Source organism: Berghia stephanieae, chromosome 4, assembly GCF_034508935.2.
Source record: "Berghia stephanieae isolate SIO BIC M18660-M18661 chromosome 4, UCSD_Bste_1.3, whole genome shotgun sequence".
NCBI classification, from domain to species: Eukaryota; Metazoa; Mollusca; class Gastropoda; order Nudibranchia; family Aeolidiidae; genus Berghia; species Berghia stephanieae.
The window spans coordinates 88347836-88360335 of NC_088363.1; the positions used below are offsets into that span (position 1 = coordinate 88347836).

A 12500-nucleotide genomic window follows, 5' to 3' on the forward strand; every position below is an offset into this window, starting at 1 on the left:
TCTCGTTCAACATGTTAAGTATTGCTGTTGGTCAGGGACCCTTGTAAAGTGCTTTGAGCACGTTTAGAGGATGTTGCGTTATATAAAAGCTCAAGTTAATTGACCGATGGATCTCAAGGTTTTTAAAGACTCCTTTCTATATAAAATGACTGGACCGGTAAATAGAACTATGAAGGTTATCCTGCACACATATCCATGCGGCCCCGATTGCGTATAGTATGTGTGGAGTGAATGCACTTGCTCCCTAATTCATTTCCCTGATTGGTGACAAAATAATAATGACAAGGACGAAAACACACGGAAGGCATCTAATTGTTTTGGCTTTCGCCGTAGCCATCGTTAACATACAGCCTGACACAAGAACTCTCTAGGACTGGCAGTTTGACGTCATTTTTTAGGTTTGTGTAGCGTCTAGTGAGTTGTCATTAGTAGAGCTCAAGGAAAGAAGTTATATCATTGTTTCATTATATCATTTGTTTTCTATTGTGGCAAAAGACTGGCATTTTTGACGTCATTTTTTGGTCAGTGTCAGGCTATAACTTTACGATGACTAGGCGTTCGCGCAGGAGTCGGTGTGATTTGTGATTTTCGTTCACTCTTAGAATCCACCAAGCCTTAGGGCTAACCCACACCGGATACTGACTCCGACGACCCGGCACTACCGTCCTCCGGAGAAAGACGTCGGGCACGGACAAAATACTACTAATAAAAATATTTAAAAAAAAACAAAACCGCAGAGGACGTCGGGTGCTTGGTATGGGTAGTAGGGCGAGCGGCTCTTCTCTTTATTCTTAGTATTTTGTCCGTGTCCGTCGTCTTTATCCGGAAGACGGCAGAGGACAGCAGTGCCGGGTCGTCAGAGTCAGACTCCGGTGTGGGTAAGTCCTTACAAATGTTGTGTAAGTCTAAGTTGTCCTTAATTTTAATTGTATTTCACTTTGTGGACACAGCTAAGGGACATAATCAGCGACAAATGCATTCCACTAATAAAGGTATATACACGAATAGAATATAATCTTACCGATCTACTAGGCAGAATTATCGAGTTTAGAGAGCACATTTTCCAAGGTTATGGGTCGCGAATTTGGAAGTCTTTTAAATTATCTATCTGCAGTTCCACCTTCGTGGGGCATCTTCATCCTATTGAAATTATACCTTTTATGGTTATTTTTTTGTTGTCTAGTAATTAATCAATATTTGCAAACTTGTATGAATGTATGTAACGTAGAGAATATTATTATTGTAATGCACCCAAAGATCTTTGTCCATTGAAAGGTAGATGCGCAATATGAATGCATCATCACCATCATCATCACAACAACAGCTAGAACAACAACAACAACTGCTAGAACAACAACAACAACAACTGCTAGAACAACAACAATAACTACTACTACTACTACTACTACTACTACTACTACTACTACTACTACTACTACTACTACTACTACTACTACTACTACTACAACGAGCGCAAGTTGATTCTTTTAAGTTTAGGACACTCATTTTAATTCCATTGATAGATAAATATCACATTGTGGTCTTAAAATGTATCAAATCAGCATAATTTTGACAAAAGTTTTTTTCTTCTTCTCTTTTCTTTTCCTTACTAAAAGATCTTTTTTAGATTCCTTTTCAACATTTTGTGAATAGATCATACCACGTTTCTGTCATCTAAACTGGGGATGAAAGTATATATTGATGTTGGAAGCAATGCGACACAGCAGTAATGTATGGAGTTTGATTCCACATCGCGATTTATGGACTTGAACAAATCATCTAGTCCTAGATAGCTCACTTTGCGGCAATGCGCTGAAACTGACGCCTGATGATGCCTGATGGTTATGTGGTCTAGTGATATTACTCTCATCTTCGGGACCGAACGGTCCAAGGTTCGAGAACCACTCTGAGCAGCACATAACTGAAGCCTTGGAAAAGACTATTTTCTCACATTCTTTCATCGTATTCAGGTGTAAAATGAGTACCTGGCCATTAACAGCGTTGTCTCTGTCTGAAAAATTGTAATATTATGGCCTAATACACGTCACGTCTTGCCCTACATGTTCAATGTTGCTGTTGGCGAGGGGCCCCCTGTAAAGCATTTTGAGCATGTTTAGTGAATATTGGACTATATTCTAAATGTCATAGTTAATCCAGTCTTTCACGGGCTCTGTGACCTTTGCCTGTGTTTGAATTTTGTGAATATCTCCATAAAGGAGTTGGGTTGTGACATCACCCATTATAATAAAGAAACATATCATATAGCCTCGTCTGCACAGTAAAGATAATTTGCTGAGTACAAGTCAGCATAGGGAAAGCCATTCAGTGATAATAAAGGCAATTCATCAAAAAGAAGGAAAGTGTATCATTCTATCGTCTAACTCAAACCAATTTTTTTAAAAAACCATGGAATAATATTGCGTAATATAAAACTACAACTACTAATGTATAGTCATTATCATTAGAGGTATGCCGTAACTTATTTTTTGTAAACATTTAAAGAATTGTCCTGTTCTCAAAATAATTCTAAAGGCCTACAATATTACTTATACCACACACATCAAGGGATTATGATTAACTTCTGACCAAAAGGTCAGAAATGTATTTGTTTTTACTTTACGAAGCATGCTACATTATCATCGGTACTGCAACCTGGTAGATATGCAGCTTATAATTAAAGACCTGTGAACCTTTAATAAATGAGTAAACGTAGACTATATAACTAAGGTAAAAAGGGTAAACTAAATTTATCAACCTTGGTCATTGTAATGTATTATCTTTTATAACCAGATGACTTCTACAATAACATTGAGATAGAAGGGCGGTTGAGAGAGAAATATCGATATGGCAGAGAGAGAGAGAGAGAGAGAGAGGGATATATATATATATATATATATATATATATATATATATATATATATATATATATATATATATATATATATATATATATATATATAACCCAATTCCCCCCTCCTTTCCTTTTGACCAACAACTCAAGGAAGACCCCCAATGTTCTTGTGTCAATTTTAACATTTGGCGCCAGTCTGGCTGATGTAATAAAAACAGAAGTATCACCAAAATTCATGCAACTGAGCACAGCAGAGGTCTAAATATGACTGAAGAAAATGATCGTCATTTTTCCGTGGATCCACCACTTAGCTACTACCACATTATTTTTCTCTCCATCTTATTTATTGGCTCATTTAGGCACTTCTAGATTAAGCCTTTGATTTTTGGCATCCTAAAAACAAAGTAAAGCGCTCAATAGTAGGCAAACATAGTGTCCTTATGTCGTTGTTGTTTATTTGAAGCTTGTTAAGCTACAGATACACTGTGAATCGAGATTAGATTGCTACCAAAGTTGTGAAAAGCTCTTTGCAGTTACTATCTTTATTTTAGTGAAATCAGACAGATACAGTCAGAATTTCAGTTTCCACTTCTCCACTTAACTACTTTTGCTCTGTTGATTTGTCATTTCTATAGCATTAAGTAGCTTTGTTTATTTATCAATTGATATTATAATCATAATACAATGTGACACTCATTCAAAACAGCCATTCTCTTATTTAGTTAAACAGGAGACGAGGTGAACAGAGGTTACCAAGTAAAATGAGACATTGGCAAGGTACCTTAATTACTGCTGATTTTCTGGATAAATTTTAGCCATCGTATTTGGATATAATCATGTTTTTATTAATAAGGGCCATTAAAATGTACAGTTCCCAACAGATTATTATAGGAAGCGTCAATTGCCAAGAACCTTGTCAGTTTGTCAACTACGCATGTATTATTAACTGCCACGGAGAAATATTGGTGTTGCGAAGTAATGTTATTGCCACAGAGTGAGGTCATTAATATTAATACTCTCATTACTTCTCCTCTCTATCATTATTAATAATAGTACTCTCATTCTCTCTCTCTCATTTTCTCCTATATCTCCGTCTCTCTTTCATTTACTCATTTTCTCTTCCCTGTCCATCTCTCTCATGTTTCCTCTTTTTGTCAAGGACATGGGTGAAAGTTACTCAATGATATTAATCCTGCAAAGGCAGGTGCTCAGAAAAAAAAATCCTGCAACTACCAATAAGAGGAAAAAACAGAAGTGCGGTTAATTATATAAATGCCGGTTTTTTTCATTTTCGAATTCCGGCCAGACAAAAAAAAAAACCGGCGAGACCTCTTTTTCAAAAATAAAAATCCGGCCATGCTCGATTTTTCCGACGAACTTTCACCCATGGTCAAGGATCATGCCAGTTTGTAAATTGTCAACTATTTACTATTAACCACCATGGACTGATGTTGTTGAACAAATCTTTTATGTGGATTGTCCCTTATTATGACAATGTGCAGTATATTTTCCTTTAAAACATAGGAAATCTTCCTTTTTCTTACTTTTAGTCTGTCAGGCATTATTATTTATACTTGACAGGGATTTGCCACTATGTTCTCCTGTTTGTTTTTCCGCTGAACCTGATGTTTGGATCCGAAAACAACAGTAATTTTTGTTTTCATATGGTTGTAACTCATCTTGGAATTCGTAAAAAGACTTATTTAAAATAAATGCCGACGAGACTGAAACCTTTCCACAAGGGTTGACAACAAACAAATGATTGGAAGACAGTGACAAGATTTAAGATTTGTGTATGCACAAATCAAGGCTTGACTGAAATCACCGCATTTACACGAAGAGTTCCAATTTGACTCCTTGATAAATGATGAAACGTCAACTACCAAGGACTTACTCCTTGGCAATTGACACTTCCATTATTGTAACATAAATCGAGAGCTGAACTATCCAGCTTTATATTTAATTACAAGTGGCAACAGACAATTAGTAATTAGACTCGCTCTGACCTTTTTCAAAAGGAAAAGGCTATTCGGACCCGAGTCTGAATTGCTTCCTGTGGCAATTCGGACTCGAATCTGAATTGCTTCCCGTGGCAATTCGGACCCCGAGTGTGAAGTGCCTCCTGCGACAATTCGGTCTTCGTAAAGACACACACACACGCACACACACTCATGAGTATCTCTAAGTCATTAAAAACAGAATAATCACACACACACACACACTCCCCCCCCCCCTCCCCAACAACCATTTCCACAACCTAAGAGCCGGCGGCTTTTTCTCTTTGATCTCGTATCACCATGTTCTCCCCTGCGCCCAGCGCCTCGGTTGTTTGTTTTTGTTGTTTTTTTTTGTTTTTAAGGGTTTTACGGCGCTTGCAACACATTTAGGTTATATCAGCGCCAGTAAAAAGGAACAAAATGGGATAGTAAAAAGTTCTATAATTACAATTAAAGCACCCAAGAAAAAGTAAGACAAAGGGGAACTGAGAACAAATAGGGATCAGATGTAGATTCCAAGAGCATACCACCAATGTACTTAGTTTGAAATCACCTAACTACAAGTCTCATCCAGACACAAGCTCAAAATCCAACAAAGAGGAACACACTCAAATGCTTACATTATACATTCAAAATATAAATAATAATACATAACAGAGAGATGATTTACAAGGAAAAAAATATCATCTCCCAAAACAATATCTATGCATTTGACTGTTTCCCTCCCAGCCAGGATTCCGGCCAGTGCCAGGACAAAACCAAGTAATCTCATTCCGAGACAAAGACAGAGAGCATGTTGGAAAATAGATATAAAGGGATAGAAGACACAGTATGTACCTCCCTGCCCGCTATGGGAGGTCAGGATCCCCACCCAGTCGGTCGTTTGTGGTTGTGGAGATGTTAATGGTTACCACCATCGTCTACTTGAGAAGTCGCTGGTTACTCCCCAATCCCATTACCAGTTGATCATTAATTTTCTCTCCGTATTCAAACAGTGCTTATTTTATTAATAGGCACCTAGTCCAGTATTATCTTATAATATTAGTATTAGACGGTACTCTGCACCTACCCCAGTGGCGGGGCTCTATTGTATGGTTTGCCGCCAAGAATCGCCTCTATTTTTATATTTAGAAATAAAACAGCATTTTTTAATTTAAAAAGAATTAAGATACTGCCTTTTGTCAAAGCCCGACCCATACTGCCTTTTAAATAAAACGCTCAAAGCCCAAAGTCATATTATTTTCCTTTCCCCCCACTTTTTCGCGCCGCAAATGGCAAAATATATAATGTAGATATGTCATGCATGTATCTTTTGCAACTTGCTCATGGCAAATCAAATAAATCTTCCAACACAAAGACACTCTTTTATCTATGCGAGGGCAAATTGATTGTTAAAGTTAACAATAGCGACTACAATTGTAATCTCCCAAAGACCACGAATATTTAGGATTGTTTTTGTTTTTTAAAGTCGCTTGCAACACATTTAGGTCATATCAGCGCCAGTAAAAAGGGAGAAATTGGATAGTAAAAAGTTCTAGAATTACAATTAAAAAGTACCCAAGAAAAAGTAAGACAAAGGGGAATAATAGATCACTGCTTTTGAAGGTTAGTCATCTTCGGGAGTTCTAAAACGTGACTTGCTCGCTCACTCGCCCTCCTACTGACTGACAACTTACAACTGAGAACAAGCACCTTCCCCCCCCACCCTACCACGCTTCACTTTCGACCCATCGTCCACTTCCGACACTTCCTGTGATTGCGCAGGCGCATTGTGGCAAGAGTCCGAATTGCCACGAGAAGCAATTCAGACTCGGGTCCGAATTGCCACTTCGTTTTCAAAATGAGGTCAACCAATCAGTGCATCATGCATTATGATTCATTATGATGTATGTTATGAAAAGGTGAAGGTAATAACACACATGCATGATATTTTATTAAATTCCTTTGAGCTATTTTGGAACGAAAAATAAAAAATATAAATTATACATTGTGTTGTTTTGACACTATTTGGATCAGAATAATGAAAATTCATGGGTGGAAAAGCAACAAAATAATTTCAAATGCAACTTTTGAAATTCATCCAGGATTATCAAGTATCAGGTTACTAATGTTTTGTTTTTCTTTTTTAGACAGGGTACCTCTAACTCTAAACATATTTAAAAGTAGGAGATCGACAGTAGTAGTAACTTCACACTCTACTACTAATTCTGGTCTGCTTAGTCATGGAATTGTTTAGTAATAGTTATAGTAGCCTATGCCACAGATTCTGGTAGGATTATTACTAAATAAAATATAAGTAATCAGTAATCTCAGTCTCAGTAGTCTGATTCTCTAACCTAATTTAATTCTAGACTACAACTTACAACTCTATGACTATGACTATTAATGAAATCTATGTTCTTGAGAAAAGTGGTGTGACTCTTCGGAAGACCTGCCAAATTTAGATTAGATGCCGAATGATGAGTTTAACAATTAAAATTTAAGTCTAAGACTAAGCCTTAGGAGACTAAGTAAGGAAGTAAAAGAAGAACGGAATTCATTCACTTACTTTTTGTTGTGTTTGTCGAAAGGTAATTTTATCGGAAAACTTGACATCTTTCTTCGTGTTACTGTTACGACAACAGCGAAATGAAAAAAAAACAGCAAAAAATGTTCACCCCCTTTAATCCCTAAAGATGTGTTTGGTAATGGACATAATTTCTATGTTTCCATACGTCACATTTGCGTCTATCTACACGTCCCGCAATGAATAAACAAACAATGAAAGGAAGGGAGATAAATCCATTTATTCGCGAATTGTCTATAACGCTGAACAACATATATATAACATTTTTTTTTCGAGACCAACCAAGTTTTATTTAATGAAACTCCAATACATGATTATATTAACGACACTAAATATCTTTTCACCATCAATTATTCAGGATTTACTATCTCAGCGAAATATTGTATGTAAGATTATTTTGTCCGTGTTTACTGGACCAAACGACACGTTAACTACATAATATGTAAAGACTCACGCTCTTTTAACTTTTACTTTTACTTTCATTCTGCCTTTCTTGACTTTCTTGTCGTCTTGTCGTTTGTCTGATTCTGAATTTTCGTTTGACATTACCGATAGTCGATAGGATAGAGATACGTTATTTTCAAATTTAGTTCTACTAATGTATTAATACGTCTTGATGACCTTATTGCATGGTGGATGGTTTAGAGAGTAATACATCTCCATTTTTACAATGCTAAAATGAGGAGACACGTCTCTCCTATCTGGCGGAAAATTCTGCAGGCCAGTGCTGCATATCAACATAAATTAAGAAAACTAAGTTTATGTCAAGTTTCTAATCAAAGTTGGAAGAAACCAGAAGGCCATGACACGGGGATAGTAATCTACAATCCTCTGGTCAAAGAGAAAGTTCCACTCATCCTACAGTGCGAGAAAATACTGAACTGGTAGGTTTCTGAGTGGTTTGGTTCAGCCATAGGGAGACCTTCGAACTATATCCCAAGTATTCTTGTTCTAGATAGTAGTACTGGGGTTTGGGAGGGGGGAAACTTTTTTTTTTAAAGTCTCCCCCCTCCCAAACCCCCTTCTAGAAGTTCTAGTGTTGGGGGTTTGGGAGGGGTAGGCACTTTGATAAAATTTTCAAACTCAAAATATCTTAATTTGACCCAGTCAGGGGGATGGGACTTGAAAAAACATAAAATTTGATACCTTATTTGTTTCTCTACGACTTACGGTTCCAGAGTTATTTATATTTTTCTGTTGACATTTTTTTGTCAATTTTACAGAGAGAATCTGTGATCTCACTGCTGCCTCAAAACCAGCATCTCGCGGCTATCGGGCAATTTTGAGTTTTGCAGTCAACATGGCCCACTTATTGTTTTCAGTAATTTTGTTTCAATTAAAAAATAAATGGCAAGTGTTAGGTATCATTTTAAAGGTCAGAAAATAAGCTTTATTTTCATATAAATCATTTTCATGTATGAAAAGTATGGACAAAATTAAGGATAAATGAAAATGGAAAAAAATATGAGGTTTTTGTAAAAAAAAAAGGGGGGTTGATGGCGGAAAAAATAAAATAATGAGCGAGTGTATCAATTTTGATGAAATTTGGCAGAGATGTTCTTCAATTGATTGTCTATCGATGTATGAAGTATAATTAAAATGTATCAATAATTTAAAAAGTTCTTATAAGTCAAAATTTGATAAATTTTTATTTCAATAGCTTTCTGAGAAATACAATCAGGAATTAAGAATAAAATATACCGTTAGAAAGCTTGTTTTGTGCCCTTTAAAATGATACCAACATTAGTCACATAGGTTCACAAATAACGCCATGGTGACCAAAACATTAAAGGGCCAAAAATAAAGTTCCAAAAAACGAGTTTCACCTTACAGTGAGCCTATCGGCGGCCACTGAACTGGAGTTATCAAAGTGCCTAGGAGGGGGGAGACTTAAAAAAAAAGTTTCCCCCCTCCCAAACCCCCTACTAGAACAAGAATACTTGGGATGTAGTAGCTTATGGAAGGTCTCCCGGTTCATAAATAATAATGAATGAAATTAGGTTTAGAGAGCCTCGCCTTTGGCTTACCAACCTCCACTGAATGTCCAATTCGCCTTGAGCATGCATTCACGTAAAAGAGAAATTTAAAAAAAACAAACTTACCTCTGTTTCAAAAACTAGCATCTTTCAACTTTCTAAGAAACATTTTGATTTTTCAGAACTTTAGTTCGTTAAAAAATACCGGCCAATCTGACCTGTTGAGTCGAATGAAAACGAAATTTTGTTGTTTACACGGTTTAAAGGAAATGCCGTAAATAAGCTTTCATGGACTTCCTGTGTGGTTTTTACAGTGTCACGTGACCATTTTGAGAAATTTGTCGTCTGCTACAAATAATTAGACTGGTGGGGGGTAGATATTTTCGTTGGAGCAGAAAAAAAGTGAGTATTATTTCTTGTACTTTTATAGAGGACTAGGGTCCACAACAGCAGTCAAGTTGATTGAATGAAAGGAAAAGGGCCTTTTTTCCACCACCACCACCACCACCGTGAGAGGGGGGGGGGGGCGCTGGTTGCATGAAGACGAAAAGAGACGTGTCGCTTGGTGACATTGGTTACGTAGAGCATGTCAAGGATGCTCGCAGGTGTTCTTTACCCCTTAACAGCGAAGCTAATTTTTTGCTTTTAGATAATAATTTGCTTTTGTCCTTATTATTGTTAACGGAGAATACAGCGTTTCCACCAAGAGAGCAGTCAGACTATCGCAACTCGGACTTCAATTGTCTATAATCGTTTTGCCGTTACTTGTCTTTTGATGAAAGAAGATTTGGTGTTAGGTAAAAGATCGAATTTCGCCGCTAAAAGGTTGCATTGCTACTGGGTTTGCTCCCCCCCCCCCCTCCTTTTTTTTTTTTCTCCTTTTTTTTTTCAACTTAGTATTGTTGATTGCTATATCCTTTTTTATGATTAGCAAGTGCCGTAGGAGTCTCACAGGATGCAGGAGTACTGCAATTAACCCTTTGCCAGTGACACTGATTTTTTTTGTTTTCAAATAATAGTCTCCATTTATATTATTTTTTAACGCAGAAAAAAAAACCGTTTCCACCATAAGAGAAGTAAGAATATTGATAAAAAGCGCTTTGAGCACATAGGGTGGATATTGCCCTATATAAAAACTCAAGTTTTTAAATCGTATTTTGTTTTTTGTCTTTTGATGAAAACGGTAAGATTTTATTTTTGGCCCAAGTAAGATTGATATTCGCCTTTAAAAGGTTAAGATGTTTTTGTTTTTTTTTCAGGGTTTTTTTTTTTCAAATGCGGATACGCTGCTTCTTCCTTTTTTTTCCTCAACTGGCAAGCTATTGCTGTACTTACCCGCATGGCTTGCACACACAAAAGGATACATCTAGGTCACAAAACCTTACATCCAAGTCACAAAATGAGACAACTAGGTCACAAATCAAGACTTCTCTGTTTCGTTTGTGCCAAGATAGCAAAACAAACCGGGCGTCTTGGAGTTCGAAAAAAAACTTTCCATAAAAGACTTGGTATTTGCAAGACCCTCAGAAACCAATTCCCGATACAGCTGTTGTGCACAGTAATTTATGACCTTGATTTCTTTCGTCCCCACCCCCACAATCCCACTTATTGTGTGTTATAGGCAGAACATAAATAGTTGGGCTGCCACATGCATGACTAAATTGGCCAAAGAGAGAATCTATACTTTGGCATTAGACACCCATTACCCGATGTCTTGGTTTTTAATCCTAGCCTAGTGAGAGACAAAAAATCAATCATACATGTATTTGCAAACAGCAAAACGTTTTTATTTTACAATGAGGATGGGAAGGGGAAGGGATAACACTATGACAAGAGAGAGAGAGAGATGGGCTGGGGGGGGGGGGGGAATAAAGGGATGGTAAGGGGGAATGGGAAAAGATGAAAGAAACAACGGGTTGCCTGATGACGTAGATCAAAGGAGTGTTAAAGTTACAGAGGTGCTTCATGGTGCGTACTTCGTGAAATTTTAATCTCTTACAGTGACACTGATTTTTTTCCTCCAGATTGCTTATGCAGAATAAATCGTTTCCACAAATAGAGCAGTAAGAGTATCTTTCAACTCGGGCTTCAATTAATCTATAAATCGCTAAGCTTGTCTTTTAATGATAACATTAAGACTGGAGTTTGGGGAGTGTAAGATGGAATCTCGCCATTAATGGTTAAAATTGTGTCGTGAATAGATTTTTACATCTCATTCACAATGAAAGATAAAATAAATAAATAATATGCACAAGGTATGTATCTCCACATGAGTGGGTAGTCGCCACCGAAGTGGGTAGCCACGCAATTAGTCTGGGAATGTTCGTCCGGTAAAAGAATCAGTCAACACGTGACTAATTTTAATCAAATATCCATTATCCGTTTCGTAGTAAAAAGAGCTTGGAAAATGAAGACAACCCCATTATTATACCCCTTGTGAGGTCACAAACTCACAGGAAGAAACAACACACAACAGTGAATGGAACTCACCATGACACGCAAGGTTACCCAGCATGAGAACAATTCACAACAACTTAATAGCCAAACACCAACAAACTGGAACACATTGAACACAACAATAAATACGTTCCTACACTTGTTTTGATTTTAAAAAAATAACACACACAAACACACACATACAGCGAGGACCATCTATTGCTCGTGTTGCAACGGTAAACCAGTTTAACGTGTACGTAGATCCTGAGGCTAGATGCCCCGTCGTGTACGTAGGCACTCCCAAAAAAAAAAAAGAGAGAGAGAGACACACACACCCAGAGTCTCGCATCCGCTACGAACTAATTTTGCGCACCAATTTTTACTGCACTTATGCACCAAAATTTTGCGCACCAATTTTTACTGCACTTATGCACCAAATTGCATACCTATCTAGGGACACTTTATTCCGTTTTTTTTTTCTCAATAAACTTTTTTTAAAACTTTGTTTTTGTTTTTTTTTGCGACGGCACCTTGTAAACAGACGTAAGCCTCCCCGATTTCACGAGGAATGAATCATGAAAAAATTTACGATATAATTTCAAACACAACTTTTGAAATTCATCAAGGATTGTCTTGTACCGAATGTTTTTTGATAGAAAACAAATGCATCTTCA

At 37.0% G+C, this 12500-nt stretch overlaps 2 protein-coding genes across 2 annotated transcripts in view; one reads left to right on the plus strand and one right to left on the minus strand.

Moving 5' to 3' along the window:
* The window catches only part of LOC144971508 (uncharacterized), a 16336-nt gene extending 8806 nt beyond the window's left edge, over positions 1-7530 (minus strand). Inside the window, exon 1 of the mRNA XM_078912480.1 lies at positions 7397-7530. Within this exon, the coding sequence (XP_078768606.1) occupies positions 7397-7443 (47 nt within the window). The 5' untranslated portion in view covers positions 7444-7530. The remainder of the gene's footprint in view (positions 1-7396) is intronic.
* Positions 7531-7567: 37 nt separating this feature from the next.
* The window catches only part of LOC144971506 (putative cysteine--tRNA ligase, mitochondrial), a 29947-nt gene continuing 25014 nt past the window's right edge, over positions 7568-12500 (plus strand). Inside the window, exon 1 of the mRNA XM_078912478.1 lies at positions 7568-8298. Coding sequence (XP_078768604.1) covers positions 8093-8298 — 206 coding nt within the window. The 5' untranslated portion in view covers positions 7568-8092. The remainder of the gene's footprint in view (positions 8299-12500) is intronic.